Source organism: Phocoena phocoena, chromosome 2 (genome assembly GCF_963924675.1).
Source record: "Phocoena phocoena chromosome 2, mPhoPho1.1, whole genome shotgun sequence".
Taxonomy (NCBI): domain Eukaryota; kingdom Metazoa; phylum Chordata; class Mammalia; order Artiodactyla; family Phocoenidae; genus Phocoena; species Phocoena phocoena.
The window spans coordinates 117,231,089-117,246,485 of NC_089220.1; the positions used below are offsets into that span (position 1 = coordinate 117,231,089).

Consider the following 15,397-nt stretch of genomic DNA (forward strand, 5'->3'; position numbering starts at 1 on the left):
CCCCATTGCCTACCTGAAATGCCAGCAGCAGGCAAGTATTCCTCGAGCTAGACGTGGATCCCTAAAGACACTGTGGAATAGGAGTCTGGGAAGCTATCAGACAGTCACATCTTAGTGTGAAATAATTGGCTTGATACTTTCCCAAGAGAAAACAGACTGTGATAGAAGGGAGGGCGTGTCCAGAGCCTGGGAGATAGGTGGGAGGGATAGGGAACAGAGGACCACCCCAGGGGGCTGTGCAGGTGGCAAGAACCCTTCACCCATGACCCGTCCGCTCTTTCAGAAACCTCAGGGCACCCACCAGGAGTGAAGAGCTGGATCTGTCACTCCACTTCTCCATTTTTCTTTCCTGCCCCAAGGTTCTGGGGACCCTCAGGCTACTTAGCCAGGTTGGGAACAGGGACAGGGGGGCCGAGTTCTCAGGGTTCCACAGCTGAGCTGCCAGCGTAGAATTTCTACGCTACAGTTCAGGCGCCACGGCAACTGGAGGAAATAAACAGTCTAAGTTCTGCAGTGATGTCATCCCCAGCTCCAGCCTGCCGAGCCCTGCAGCTGGCTGTACCCCAGACGGCCTCAGCTACACAAGCAGGAGGACTGTCTTGCTTTCCAGCCTCCACACAACCTCTGGCATCAGGGAGAGAAAGTGGGAAGAGGGGCTTGGGCAGGGGCCCCTGGAACAGGCCCCACCCAGGCCCAGCTCCTTGCCTGCTGCTTAGGGTCTCTCAGCAGCTGCTACTGCCCTCTGCTTGGCCCCAGACATGAAACTACCCAAGGGGGTCAGGAACCCTGTGTTCTATGGGCAGCAGCCAGAGAAGAAGGTGCAGGTGCCCTCAGGGCAGGAGATAAAGCAGACCCCTGTTGTCCTGGCAACAATTAAAGGTGAGACCTGGGCTTGGGCTCATTTGTCTCTCTGCAGAGCTGCTGAAGGTGTCCTAGCCTTCCAGTCCTGCCTCCTGCAAAGCCCTTGCAGACTCTCCTCAAAGCCACAGAAGATCAGCACTTCCAAGCCAAACTTTGCAGGCGGTATTAGCTGCTGGGAACTTTTTGGGGTGGGGGAGGGGGGAGGAGAGGTGGGAGGAAGGGGTTTGAAGTGAGGCCAGTTTTGGAAAAAGGCTAGGGATTCTGTGGCATCTTTAGCCCAGCTCTAGCTTTCCTCACTTCCCTTGAATCTTACTCTCAACTGAAGGCAGACAAACTAATTCTTACTACATTGTTAATGACTGATGGTTGCTCTATGTGGGAGGTGGTTTAGTATGTGATTAAACGTTTAGGCTCTGTTGGCAGGTGTCTCAGAATTTTCACAATAACGGCTTGTGTGACTTTGGGTAAATTGATATTTCTAAGCCTCAATTTTCTCATCCGTAAGATGGGAAAAACAAGGGTATCTGTCTTACAGAATTGTCGAGAGGCTTAACTGAAATAACCCACAGCATAGTACTCGGCACAGAATAAGGTCTCAGTTACTTGTAACTCTTACTTTTCTGATTATGCATTGCCTGTCCAAGGGAAATCACATTTTATCTGGGAACACTTTCCCCAAAGGAAGCACCTCAATGGTGGTCTTTGTCTCAGGGTGACATCAGCGAGAGCAAAGACCCCAGAGTTCTTAAGGCACACTGTATTTGGGGCTTCCCCTGCCTCTGATCTGGCGGGCCCAGGCTGAGGGTCACCCTGTCGGTGCTCACAGGTCCGGGGCCTGCTAAATACCTCCGGCCATCCTGCACGGGCTACGTAGACCATGACGTCTCCATGTTCCGGGAGCCGGCCTACACCCTACACACCCCACACTCGGAGAAGCGTGAGTGCTCACCACACCATCATCCCCGTGGGCGTAGGATTACTATTGTTGGATGTTTGGGGCTGTGGTGAGGGGTGAGGAGTCATGATCTGTAGCCAGAGGCCTGGGAACCCAGGCCTGTCCTGAGTGGGACACCCACGTGGCCGGCTGGGTCCACAAGGAAGCCGGCAGGGGTGCGAGGTGACCCATCCCTCTGAAGGCAACTCTGGGCATTTCCCAACTGGACCTCCTGAGGGAGCTTCGAAGGGACCTGTTGCATCCAGCTGGAAGTGTCTCCCTTCTGTGTGGTCTTTGGCTGGGGCCCTTCCACTCTGGCTGCCATGGGTTCAACTGCCATAGCAGCTGGGCAGGAATAGCTGGTGAGTGGAGGGAAAGTGGTGGTGGGGGGTGGCCTCAAAGCTTCCCAGGTGGCTTAGAACCCCCTGGAAGGGGGGGAGCAGAGGGCCATCAAAGAGCTGGGGATGACAGCCAAGGCCAGTGAGAGGAGAAGGTGGGCAGGGGCATGTATCTGGGGGTCTGAGACCTCGGCCCCTCCCAGAGGTGACACACCCTCCTCAGCAGGGGAACCCCCTTTCCAGGGCTGGGTCCCTTCTTCATACTAACAGTAGCCACTATGCCTATTATTATCCCCTGGGCACCAATCCCCGGCAGGGTGGGGGCTGACCAAACTCCTGCACAGCTGTTATTTTATCTATTCCTCTGAACAAGTTCATGTGTTAAAAGCCCCATTTTACGGATGAGGAAATCAAGGCTCCCGAAACATTCAAGAGCCCGAGGAACTGGAAAGGAGCCTTCGATCCTTTTTGGGGGAGGGGGATCTTGCCTGGAGGCAGGCCAGACTCACCCTGGGGTGGCCTCTGGGGCTGACTGGGCCTTTCCTTGGCTGCCTTGCAGGGATCATGGACATATGCAACCCTGGGCCTTGCTATTTCTTGGATCCTAAAATAACTCGGTTTGGAATGTCCAGCTGCCCTCAGGTTCCCATGGCAGAGCGCATCTCTAACCTGCGTAAGATGGGCCGGGAGAGGGAGGTCGGGGTTGGGAGGCTGGGGGATGGGGGTCCATGTTTGGGACAGGAGCAGGGGCAAAGGGGTGATGACTCCTTTCGCCAGGTGTGTCTGCGGATTTTGCAATGTCATATCAAGACACTGCAATGTCATATCTCCCTGCAATGTCATATCAAGACACTGATGTCACAGTGTCTGTGTCACAGTACTTAATGTCTTGAGGCCAATGTTATGCATGTATGTTGCAGGGTGATGTTATGATAAAAATATCAAAGGGCTCATGTCGCGGTAGCAATATTGTCATGCTAGTGAGTTCACGGACTGTAGTGATTTCAGGATGTTTTCTTGGTGCTGTCACAGGGACGATGACAGCCCAAGGGTGATGTTCTTATGATACCTGGGGTTTTTATATTATGAAAAGAGTGTCACAATCCTGATATCAGGGTGGCCGAAGTCCCTCCCCACCTCCATCCCTTAGTCCCACACAGGGGCGGTGATATTCCTGCCCTATGCTAAGGTGGTTATAGAGAAGTCATAACAGGCTAACCAAGACCTCAGCTCCTTCCCTAGACCCGTTAGTTGGACACCAGGAGATGTGGCCTGGCTCCTGCCCTGAGACCCCTCCCCTTCATTCATCCACTTTCAGGCCTGAGCCCCACCCTGGCCTCCTGCCATTACCACCTGGAGAAGACCCACCCGCCTGGGGAGCGCAGGGCTCCCAAGTACACTTTTGGCTACCGGTGCCCATACAGAGTGATGGACCCCAACCCGGGCCCCAACCAGTACCAGCTGCCGCTCCTGCTGGGGCCCAACCTGCCCGCCAACAGAGCTGCTCCTTGCTACAGCCTGAGCCCCTTGCACAAGAACTGGTTCTACAAGGAGGATGTGGCAGGAGGCCCTGGACCTGCCATGCACGCCCGGCCTGAGCCGTCTGTCTACCAGAACCGCAGCCCCATGTACAGCATGGCCAGGCGCTTTGCCTACCCGCTGGACCACACACCTCGGCCCGGCCCCGGCTCCCATGACATCCAGCAGGTCACGGTGCACAAGTCCCGCACACCCGCTTTCACCATGGGCATCAAGCACTCGCCCCACCTGTGCCCACTGGTTGTTGACATTCATGACTGAGGCCCCTCCTGGTGCACTCACCGCCCCCCCGTCCCCAGAAGTTATGTTTCTATACCAAATCGAGCAACTTAGCAAGGTTTTAAGTAGCAGAGCTGATGCCTGCTGTGTCCAGCACATAGAAGGCATTAGATAAATACTTTCATTTATTCCTTCGTTTTGCAAACACTCACAGTGGCTTTCTTTGGGCCCTGATGAGGGGCTGGGGATACTGGCAGTGTAGTAGGAGTCCCTGTCTGGGGGATGTTCTGCTGTGGCTCACCAGGTGTCCTCCAAGGAGCCCTTGGCAGAGGCGCCGAGGAGCTGAGTTCTAGGCCTACCTCTGCCACTAATGTGCTCTGTGGACTTGTGCAGCTCCCTCACCTCTCTGGGCCTCTGTGAGGGGGGACGGTGGACCTGGAGGATGTCCAAGTTCCCTCCAGCTTCCGAACTGATCCCTGACGGAGGTCAGCCCCCAAGAGAGGAGCAGGGCAAGTGGAGCAGGAGGGAGGAGCCATGCTGGCTGGGCTGGGGGGACAGGGCAGTTTTCCTGTGGGAGGAACCCAAGAGGACAAGCAGAGACAGTGTGTGGGAGGGAGGGTATTCTTGGTGGAGGTAAAGATGAGAGGGAAGGTGTGCAGGTGGGACCAAAGTGTACAGGGGCAGGGAACCGGGGGAGGCTCAGAGGGCAGGCGCCTGGGCTGTAGCTGGGCAGGAATAGCTGGTGGGTGGGGCTAGATAAGACGTGGTCTTTTCAGAATTCCTTGGGCAGTGAGAGAAAGTTGGACAAGATGGGCAGAGCCTGGAAGCTAGCGATCAGCCTAGGGAATAGGCAAAGCGCAGGGGGGCTGCTGGGAGGAGGGTCTGCATGTCACATGCTGTCTTTGGAGATTTGCCTGTGTGTCCCCAGCCTCAACGGCCTAGCTGTCAGGGGCCCGGTGGAGGAGGAGAGGAGGAGACATGAACCAGCCAGGAGGGGGCAGTATCGCCTCACTCATGAGTACAGGCGGTTCCCGCAGCCCATACCTCTTCTGGCTTCGCCACCGCTTTTGGACAGACTGGTGCCAGCTCTCCTGCCGGTGTCTGGGGAGGCTGGGGTCTCAGGGTCTGGTAGTCATCTTTCCTTAATTCTTGGTATCCAGATCCCCTGCTCCGACTTGTCCCCAGCCCTAGGACCAGCCCCTCTCCCAGCTCCCCCCGGTCACAGGAGATGTGGGGAGGAATTCCACACCTGCTCTGCAGCCTGCAGAAGTGGGGAAGGGAGGGCAGGAACTGTGGAGGGAGAGGGGCTTAGGGAAGGAGGAGTGGAGGCTGAATGTCCCCCAGGCCTGATGGCTCAGGCAGAAGCACGTCCTTCTGCAACCACTCTCCCCAAAGCACAGGGAGGCAGGGGGAAAGGGCCGCTAGGAACCAGTGTCTGGTGGCTCATCATTGCGAATTTGAGCAATATTCAGGTTTTAATTGAAAATGAAAATGGTATTGAAGAACTAATTTCAGATAGAAAGGAGCAGAGAATATCTTTGGAATATCAAAAAGAAACAAACAACTGAATATTTAAAAAAGGGGCTTGTAGAAAACCCTACTGGGGTCATACCTGACTCTGGGCCTGAAATTCCCTCCCCCTCCCGCCCCAGCCCCCATGCCTGGGATATTGTGTCTGTCCTGTCCTCCCCACTTGTCCACAGGGCTGGTCTGGGCAGGCTCGAGAGACAGCAAGTGAGCTTGGGGACCCATCTGTCTTGCAGCAGATTGGAAAGATGTCATTTTGCTGACAATGCCATTTATCACGGCGGCTGCAAAAATTAGGGAAGCTTGGGCTGAAAGTGTTGTGTAGGGGTGGAGGTTGGCAGGTGGCAGTGGCTGATGTTCTCTTGTGTCACCAGGTCAGGGAAGCTACAGGCCAAGCTCTGAGTAGGGGTTTTCTGATTTAGCGTTCAGCCCATCCCAAGGCCCTCCATTAAAATGAGAAGAAAACTGAGGCCCAGAGGCAGGGAAACAGCTTTGGCTCTATGACAAATTAATAGCCTGTCTCTAAATAAAAGTCCAGGCTCAGTTTGTGATCAGGGTTAGGGCTCAATGTGTGACAGGGTCAGGGTTCAATGTGTGACAGGGTCAGGGTTCAATGTGTGACAGGTCAGGGCTCAGAGTGTGACCAGGTTTGGCAGTGTGATTAGAGTGAGGGCTCAGTCTGGGGTGAGACCCTTGACTTCCATTAGGACTAAATCCTAGTTTTTGCCTCCATGGCTCAGTCTGTGACAGACCTTCAGCCTGGCCCCAGCTGCCACCAGTTATGGGCAGGGGCTGGGTATTAGCCCTAGAGCTAGAACTAACCCTTGGTTTGAGGTCCCAAGGGAAGGAGAGGAGGCTGGAGGATTCAGTATGAATCTTTGGGGGATGAAGATGTTTGGAAGAGAGATGGCCCCGCCAAGAAAGGAATGTGGCCTCCAGAGAAGATAAATGGGGCCTCCCTTGTACCTCAGCCCACGAAGTGACAGGGTCATTTAGCTTGAGACAGACCTTTGGACGAAGCAGTCCCCATCTCTTGGCCTTGCCTGTCCTGTGGTGGTGACCATGTAGATGACTTGGAGAAGGTCAGTGGGCATGGCGTCTCAGGCCTGGCCGGGTGATGACCCTGCCCCTTCTGAACAAATCGGGGGCCACGCTTGACCTGGCAGGAAGCCCTGGTCTGATTCTTGTAGGACTTCAGCTTGTGCCCTCAGGTACTTAGGTCCCAGAGCCTGGCACATGATCACACAGACACAATCATTCGTTCGTTCAACAAACATTTGCTAAGCTCCTGCCCTATGCCAGGCTCTGGCTGTGCCTCGGAGTCCCAGCCGCGCCCTCCAGGAATTCAGAGCGTGGCTTCGTGGGAGGAGGAGAAGCAGCGCTCTCCAAGCGGGGGCAGACATAGGAGGGTGGGTGAGGGTCAGTGCATGGCAGGGCACCTACCAGCGCTTCCGCCCTCCTTTCCCAGGGCCAGGGGGAGGCCTGGCCACCGTGGGTCACCCCTGCCAGGGCTTGATGGTAAAACTGAAGTCACATAACCCTCCTGGACACTGGCCGGGGTGGACGATAGGTCGCCGTCATTCTGTTGTTGCTGGAGGGACTCTGAGGGCCAGCTGTCACTCTGGCTCCCGGGGCTGGGGGGATGATGGCCCTGGGCCAGGGGCAAAAGAGGGACCCTGCCTGCGGGGACACACTGCCACACCACACACAAGCTCACAGGTAGGGGTTGTGCACAAACACATGTCCTTTACCCACACACGCATGGAGACAGGACACAGAGGCTCCTGACAGCACTGCTCACACGTGTATGCGCAGGCACGCGCGTCCTACTCCACACACACCCTGACACCAAACCCACTCAAACACAGGCCTTGAATTACATTCCCAGGGAAAGGCATAGACACAGACACACGCATACTCCACGCACATTTACCACCACACACACCCCTCTCTCCAGGCGCCTCCTTATCTCACTTACGTACTCATGTCCCCCCAGGCTCCCTTGCAGAGCCCACTGCCCTGGAGATTCAGAGTAGATAAACCGTGAGAACCCTCCCCTCTCTGACGCCGTGCAGAGGGAGGGGAGTGGGGCGGGGGGCTTCGGGAAGGGAGCTCAGCAGGGTCTCTGTGCTCTGGATGGAGCTGGGGCATGATTCCCCATCCCGGGAGCAGAGGAACGGCTGGCTGGCTCTCAACCCTCCAGGCTGGGGTCCCACCTCTGGATGGGGCGCATGTGGTTGTGAGCCCTCGCTGACCAAGCCAGACCCCTTCTCCCTGCCCCCAGCACTCCGAGACCCCACTCCAGGGGCTGCCCAGGGACAGGAAGACTCGAATAGGAGCTCCTGCCGCCCGGCTCTCCTGGGATCCCCGGTGGGGTCAGAAGCTGCCTTGCCAGCCTCCCTGTAGGGGAAGAGTCTGCCACCGACCTGCTCCTTCTGGCTTCTCCTCTCTCCTCTCTGAGTCCACGTTCTCCCATCTGACTCTTCTCCTCTAGAAGTCTTTCTGCCTCCCTCTGGTTCTCGTCTCTCTCTCCCTCTTGCTCCCCATGTCCCTCTGCCTAGTTTATCCTCTACAATAAAGATCGACATTTTTCAATTAACCCCCCAAATAACAGAATGGCTCTTGGAGGCCTGGACAAGAGGAGGATTGTGTGTGCGCGTGTGCGTGTGGCCCATGGGTGGGGCTGGGGACGCCCATGGCCCCACTGTCCTTTGTTTGCTCTCTCTTCCGGAGTCTTCCTTTATTCCTGGGAGAGTGGAAGCGCGTTCCCTTCAGGGGAGGAAGGGAGACAAAAGAGAGAAATAAAAAACTGTCATGGTTTTTTTGTAAACACAGTGTATGGTGCAGAGTGGGGGCTCAGCAGGAGACAGGGGCTGAGGGAGAGGCAGGGACAGGGAAAAGTGGGGCTGAGAGACACGGGGAGAAAAGGTGAGCAGGTGGGAAGGAGCCACTACCTCAGGGCCTGGGTGGGTGTGGGCTGCCAAGGGTAGGGGGGGGAGGAAAGGGGTTGATCCGGGATGGTGGAAGGGACTGGAAGAAGCTAGACCCTTATACTGAGTGCCAGACAGGGCCAGGAGGGAGAGGGCCTCCAGGCAGCTATTCTCTGAACATCCACCCCATGCTAGCTCTGGGGACACCAAGGTGAGTAAGATAGACACATGTCTGCTCTCGTGGAGTGTGAAATATACCGGAAACAAAGCAGTGGCTTCGTGTGTTCAGCACTTGCCATGTGCCAGACGCCTACATAAGCCAAGGATCAGAGAGGGTGGGGAACCTGCCTAGTGATGCACAGCTAGGGGTGGGGGCACCAGGATTCCAGCCCAAGTCTACCTGACTCCAGTCCTCCCTTCACACAGCCTCAGCTAGGGGGCTGGCTGTGGGGGGCTGGGAAAAAGGGTTAGAGGTTTGGCTCTGCCACGTCTGATGTGTGACCTTGAACAAGGCCTCCCCTCTTCTGGTCTCAGTTTCCCCATCTGAAAAGTAGAGAATGCTGGCTGCACTGCAGGGCTGTGGGGAGAAGCAGATGTCTGGATATGGGTGATCACTCAGCTCTGGTTTCCTGGAGAGCCAGCTGATGGTGTGGGGGAGCAAAGAACATCTGGTGCTGGGTGAGGGACTGACCAGCAACAGCTGCAGGGAGGCTGGCTTCCAGATGCGCTCTCTTCTTCCACTCAGTGGTAAAACTTAGGTATTGCATGGGATGGGTCTAGATGGGCTTGCATAAAGGTCAGAGCTGGAAGATGCCTGTAGAGTGCGTTCTCCGGTCCCCGCTGGCCCTGTTTTGCAGATGCCTCGAGAGGGGTGGGACTTGACCCTGATCCCTCAGAGAAGCAGCTCGGGCTGGGGCTCGGCCTGGCTTCCAGGGCAGGGCGCTTCCCCTCAGCCATGTGGTGTTCAGGAAGTCCCCAAGTGGCCTCAGAGCAAGAGAGGTAGAGCTCTGCGTCCTCTGCTTGAAGTCACCTCTTCCAGGGACCCTTCCAGGATTTCCCCCAGCAAGAAATGGCCTCAGTCCTGCCCTGCAGCCCCACATACATCCTCTCCTTTTCCTCCTGCTCCAGCTGCCCTAAACTACCCTATCCCATCCCCTAGCAAATCAGGGAGTGGGGCCCTTTGAGACATCAGGAATGCAGGAGGACAATCTCCACCACCTAGTGAGCACCGCCAGGGTCCCAGCTCTGTCCTGTATTATATCACTTGAACCTCATAATGACCCCAGGAGGTCAGGATTATTTTTGAGCCCCATTTTTCAGGTGAGGAAACAGGCACAGAGAAGTGGTGACTTTCAGATCCAAAGTGACAGAGGAGAAATTCAAACCCAGGTCCGTCAGTTCTCTGGAGAGGAGGAGTCCTTATCTGGAGATGAAAACTACCTGCATGGCTGTGTGACAATCAGCCGTGACCAGACATGGACATGACTAGTCCAGGGTCTTGTGGGTTCAGGTCTCAGCCACACCACTGTTCTGCTGTGTGACTTTGGGCAAGGCCCATCCCTCTCTGGACTTGTGGTTCCTCATCTGTGAAGTATGTGTGTGTGTGTGTGTGTGCTGGATTCCCTCAGTGGTTCATTCTGGAATTTGGCATTTTAGCCTTGGGATCCGGGATGGATCTGTTTTGAAGGGCACTGGGAAGGGATGAGCAAGTGGAGGGTGGAGCTCTGGGCCAGGAGTTGGGATCCTTGGATGCACCTCCTGTTTGGGCGTCAGCGCGTGGGGCTGGGGGGATCGTGGGAAAGTGTGGGCTGTAAGGGAAGGAGAAGGGACCAGATCGAGGACAGGTATGGGGTGAGGGGCTGGCCCTTGGGCCTGGGAAACTTTCCCTCTTCTGCCTAACACAGAGGGGAGTTTTTCTTGGCAGGAAACATCCTCATCAATCAGCAGCAATGGGGGGCGATGGGGGCTGACAGGCGGCCACTCCCTGCAGGCCAGGCTTGAGGCAGACTCATAAATCCCGCCGGAAGCTGGGCTGTAAATTCCTGGGATTCACACTCGGCCACTTGGAGGACAGAGGCATTGAGGCTGTGGGACAGGCTGCTCCTCCCTGGGCAGCACAGGTGGAATAGCTCATTCACCGGCCTGGGGGGCTCAGACAGCCTCCCCTCCAGCCTCTATGGGAGATGCGGCTGCCGACTCTGCGTGACACATCAGGCCCAGCCTGAGCCCTCTCTGTCCAGAGAGGACCTCTGCCTTCAGTCTCAGCCATTCCTGTGTCCCGGCCTGATCTGGCCTGAATCACACCAAGGGGTCACACGTGTGGACACTTTCTGTGTCCTCTGAGTTCTCATGGGGGCCTGTGCCAGGAGGGACCACCCCACTTACTGCATAGCAGCTTCTCCTGCCACTCCTTATGATGGTCTGTCTTGGTGATGATGAGGATGAGGTGGGAACTGGGGCCCAATCTGTGTATTTCTCATTCTCGGGGGTCTGGGGTCCTAAAACCACTGCCTCTCAGAGAGGGAAGGGCCTCAGAGATGCTCTGGCTCAGGGCCACAGTCATTTGTCAGCTTCCACCAGGACTTTGTCATACTCAGATGCTAGCCTTTCCTCTCATTTACTTAATATTTTTCTTTAAACTGGCTCACTTTTAAAATTTAAATGTGTTGGGGCTTCCCTGGTGGCGCAGTGGTTGAGAATCTGCCTGCCAGTGCAGGGGACACGGGTTCGAGCCCTGGTCTGGGAGGATCCCACATGCCGCGGAGTAACTAGTCCCGTGAGCCACAACTACTGAGCCTGCGCATCTGGAGCCTGTGCCCCGCAACACGAGAGGCTGTGATAGTGAGAGGCCCGCGCACCACGATGAAGAGTGGCCCCCGCTTGCCACAACTAGAGCAAGCCCTCGCACAGAAACGAAGACCCAACACAGCAAAAATAAATAATTAATAAACTCCTACCCCCAACATTTTCTTTAAAAAAAAAAAATTTAAATGTGTTAAGCCTTGTCTTAAGCAATGTTTGTGAAGTCAGGGGTCTGATGTGCTAGTTAAATACACACAAACACACACACACACATACGTGAGAGTATATACATGAAAATAAATACATAGTTAAAATAGCAGATGCCCATCTCTGTGTATTATCTAAAATAGTCTTATATCTCACCAACGATGCATGCACCATTCTTTGAGAACAGTGGCTCTGGTCTTCTTCCCCTATTTTACAGACAAGAAAACCAAGAGCCAGAGAGGTATGGGCACTTGCCCAAGGTCACACAGCACTGGGATTATCAGCCAGACAAGCTGACTCTCGCCTAGTGCTTATTTTACAGGAGCACGCTCATTGTTTGTGATGGGACTGGTCAGGGTGCGTAGGCTTTCCTTTCTCCAGGAGCACAGTTGGATTTCCAGAAGCCTTTTGGAGACCAGGTCCTGACACAGAGGAGTACACTGAAAGGTGGGCTTCCTGGCAGCAGGAAGGCAGGCAGGCGGGCATTCTGGGTCCCCTGGTGGGATCAGGCACTGGCCTTCCTCTCTGTCTGCCCTTCTTCTTGGTGCCCAGGGCTCCTGCAGTGTCTTACGACTGGTGGGGAGGTGGGGAAAGGGATCCCAGGGGAGGGAGAGAGCAGGGCTCCTGCAGCAGCTCTTCCCAGGGGAGCTGCTTACTGAGACGATAATGAGTGGCACCCAGGCTGGCAAGGAAGGTGGCCTCATTAGCGAGCGTCTTCCCCTCCACCACCTCCCCCTTCCTAACTTCGGGCTTCTGCCACCTGTACTGCCACTGCTGCCACCATCATCACCCCGGAGATGCGGCAAGATGGCTCTTGCTGGGGACGAGGCTGCCGGCTCCCGGGGAGCCAGGAAGGAGATGTGAGTGCAAGGCAGCCAGGGTGTATGGGTGTGTGTACACCGCACACACACGGCCCATGTGCTCCCCCCAACATGCTCACGCACCAGTGCATGCATACTGTTAGATGTGCACATATAGGTTTATGCACACCACACACAGAACACAGAGACATATATATTTACATCCAAACAGACTTGCGTGGTAACGAGGTCTACCCAGACTCACAGTACAAGCACAGAGACTCAGTAGAGACCTGTCCACACACAGAGCGAACCTGAATGTGAAGACATACGATGCACACGTGTGCATGCCCACTCAGGGCGTAGACACACGGCCACACCAAGAGACTCGTATGCGTATTTACAACAACATCCTGACGTGTCTCCACGTTCAGGAGCGCACGTGGAGTTGTACACAGTCTTGTACATGTTGACGAGCCAGCAGACGGGACATGCGCTTTTGTGCGCAGGGACAGCTATGTGCACACATACATGTTACAGAGTGCACAAGTGGTATGTTTTTCTTGGAATCTAACAAGGCCTGAAGTGCTGGGACTGGTTAATTCCCTGGGGGAAGTGAGCAGACAGGAGCTGAGGACACATTTAATTAATTCTTCTCATTCCTGACAGAGGGAGAGAGGGATGGATGGAGAGAGAGAGAGAGAGAGCAAAAGGAGCAGCTGGAGGGGTGCAGGTGAAGGGGGGGTGGGAGCAGGTGTGAGAAGTCCTCAGGGCCCAGGACATTAACCCTTTCAGCTCAGGGCAGGCCCAGGACCCCATCACTCAGCCCCAATCACCAAACCAGGTGGGTCCTTTGAAGTCAAGTGTTTGGGCTGATGTAGAACTCTTGCAGATCCTGGGATGGGAAACTCAGCCCATCTTTCACTTGATTCCAGTGAGTGGAAATCTGCCCCCCTGAACCTCTCACCTCAGCCCCACTCTGCTCTGTGGGTCTCTCGCTCAGGGGCCGTGGAGGCTCCCCGTTCACAGGGCCAGTGTGGGGGAGACACAATGGCCCAAGGAGGCCCCTCCTGGACATCAGTACATCTGCCTCCCCCCAACCCTGATCTCAGGCAGGGTGGACAGGGGCTCTGAGGAAGAGAAAGGGTGCGTGTGTGGGGTGTGTGTGGGAGGAAGACAGAGACACAGGGACCAGAGATGAAAGAGATGGGAACACTAAGGAGAGACAAAGACAGTTGTGAGAGACGCTGAGACTGAGCTGGTGAGAGCCAGCCAGGTGCAGAGACACAGAGAGGAATCTAGAGAGAGAATCAGAGCCAGAGGAGACAGACCTCAAGTAAAGGAGGAAAAGAAGGATTGGGAGAGCAGGAGAGACAGCCCAGCTCCGCCACTTTCCTTGGTGATGAGGGAGCCACTCCACCTGGGGACATGGGGGTGTAACCCTGACCTAGAGGAGATGCTGTGTGACCTTGCCCAGGCCACCCTACCTCTCTGAGCCTTGGCTGCTGGTTTGTAAAGTGGGGGAGGGGACCCAGCCTCTGAGTGGGCCCTGGGGCCCCGTGGGGAGGCTGGCCTGGCCCTTTGTTCCCTCCACTTCCCCTTGGGGCACACAGGCCTGCAGATGGGGGTGGGGCCTGTGCAGGGGCCCAGGGCCTAGGCCGTACTTGGAAGCAAACCAGGTGGTTTGGCACACCAGGGGGAAGAGGAATGTCTCGGCGGGGCCGGGGTGATGTGCTGCAGCCGCGCAGCGCTGAGTGATGGAGCGTTTGCCCTGAATATTGAAAATGCATAAATATCCATTTTTAGGCACCAAGGCGGATGTAAATAGAGAAGGGGTGTGTGTGCAACCCTCAGTGGTAATTTATCAGCTGTGCTACTCACGGTGGCACGGGCACTTATGTTTGGCTGCCAGGAGCATTTCTGAGATGGCCGTATGACCGCCAGCTGCCACCTGGGTCCCTTCTCCTGGAGAAGTGGCTCCTCGGGGACTGCTGCCTGTGGTGGGGGTGAGGCAAGGCAGAGTGGTCATTCCTGGGCCTGCTCTATCCCAGGCTTTGGGACCTCTCCACCTTCCCCTCCTCCAGTATCTCCTGGCTCAGGGGGGTGGGAGGGAACAAATCTGTGTCAGGCCTGGCGTGTGCCCAGCCCTGGTGCCCTTGGATAGAATCAGAAGAGCTCCACCCCTGCCTGGGAGAATGTCCAGACTGGGAGACAGAGGGTCCAGACTGGGAGACAGAGGGGCCACCCTGGGTCCTGCCCTCAGGAGCTCACACAAGGGGCAACTGAGACCCAGGGGGAGAATCACGTGGCCAGTGGTATCCTGCCTCAGCCCAGCACATCCATAGCTGCCAGCCTAGGAGGTGAAGCATCAGGGCCCCTGCAGCAGGACTGGACAGCAGAGGCCACGGCCCATGGGCAGGGAGCTCTCTGGCACCCGCCGGAGAGGTCACGGGCCTTGTCTGATGCTGGCTTGCTGGACCCTTCTCTGTGGGCTGGCAAGTAGAGGCCCTGAGGAAACTCCCTGTCTCTCCTCCCAGAGCAGTGGCATGGACTTGGAGACCCTGATCCCTGTGGCCTGTACAGCTGAGGGGTGACTTTTCCTTGGAGCTGGGGCCCATAGCCGTGTTCAGGAGCCCACTTTCCCCCAGCAGAGAAGCCATCGACCTCTGTAGGAGGGCACAGTGTTCTCCCTGCTGCGGTCCTTCCACCGTCCCTGAGCCTTCTCCTCCAGGGAGGGGTAAGGTTGGGCTTCCCTGCCCTGAGCGAGAGCCCACCCGGGCAAGAGGGAGCTGGACCGTCACCCACCACCTGGGCTGCATGGGGAGTCTATTTAGGGGGGTTGCAGGCACTGAATGAGCCTCACGAACCTGCCAGGCAGAATGGCCCAGGGCCTCTGCACAGAGCAGGGATTGGGGTGGGGCTGGGTGGGCGGGACTGAGTGGGAGGTGGGGGCGTCAGTGGAGGGAGGGCTGAGGCTGAGCCCAGGATGGAACTGTTCCTTCTCTTCCTTGCTTCTTCCTCATCTTCATCTCCTACATATCCATTATGGTCCTGACTCTACATCCTGGCCACTCTAGACGTATGCTCTTTGCTTCTGCCTCTGCCATGAACTGACTGCATCATGTGGAAGGTCCCAGGTCAAGTTACTCAGGGGGACAGTCTGGTCTGGGTTATTTCCCACCAGGCCAACGGTCAGTGAACAGCCCACAGCGTGGCCTCAGAGGTCAGACATTCATAGGC

General features: G+C 56.2%; 1 protein-coding gene across 1 annotated transcript; it reads left to right on the plus strand.

Moving 5' to 3' along the window:
- Positions 1-758: 758 nt before the first annotated feature.
- On the plus strand, positions 759-3,933 carry CIMAP1C (ciliary microtubule associated protein 1C). Its single transcript, XM_065872818.1, has 4 exons — positions 759-879; positions 1,688-1,798; positions 2,693-2,806; positions 3,452-3,933. The coding sequence occupies exons 1-4, from the start codon at positions 759-761 to the stop codon at positions 3,931-3,933; spliced, it is 828 nt and encodes a 275-aa protein (XP_065728890.1).
- The last annotated feature ends 11,464 nt before the right edge of the window (positions 3,934-15,397 follow it).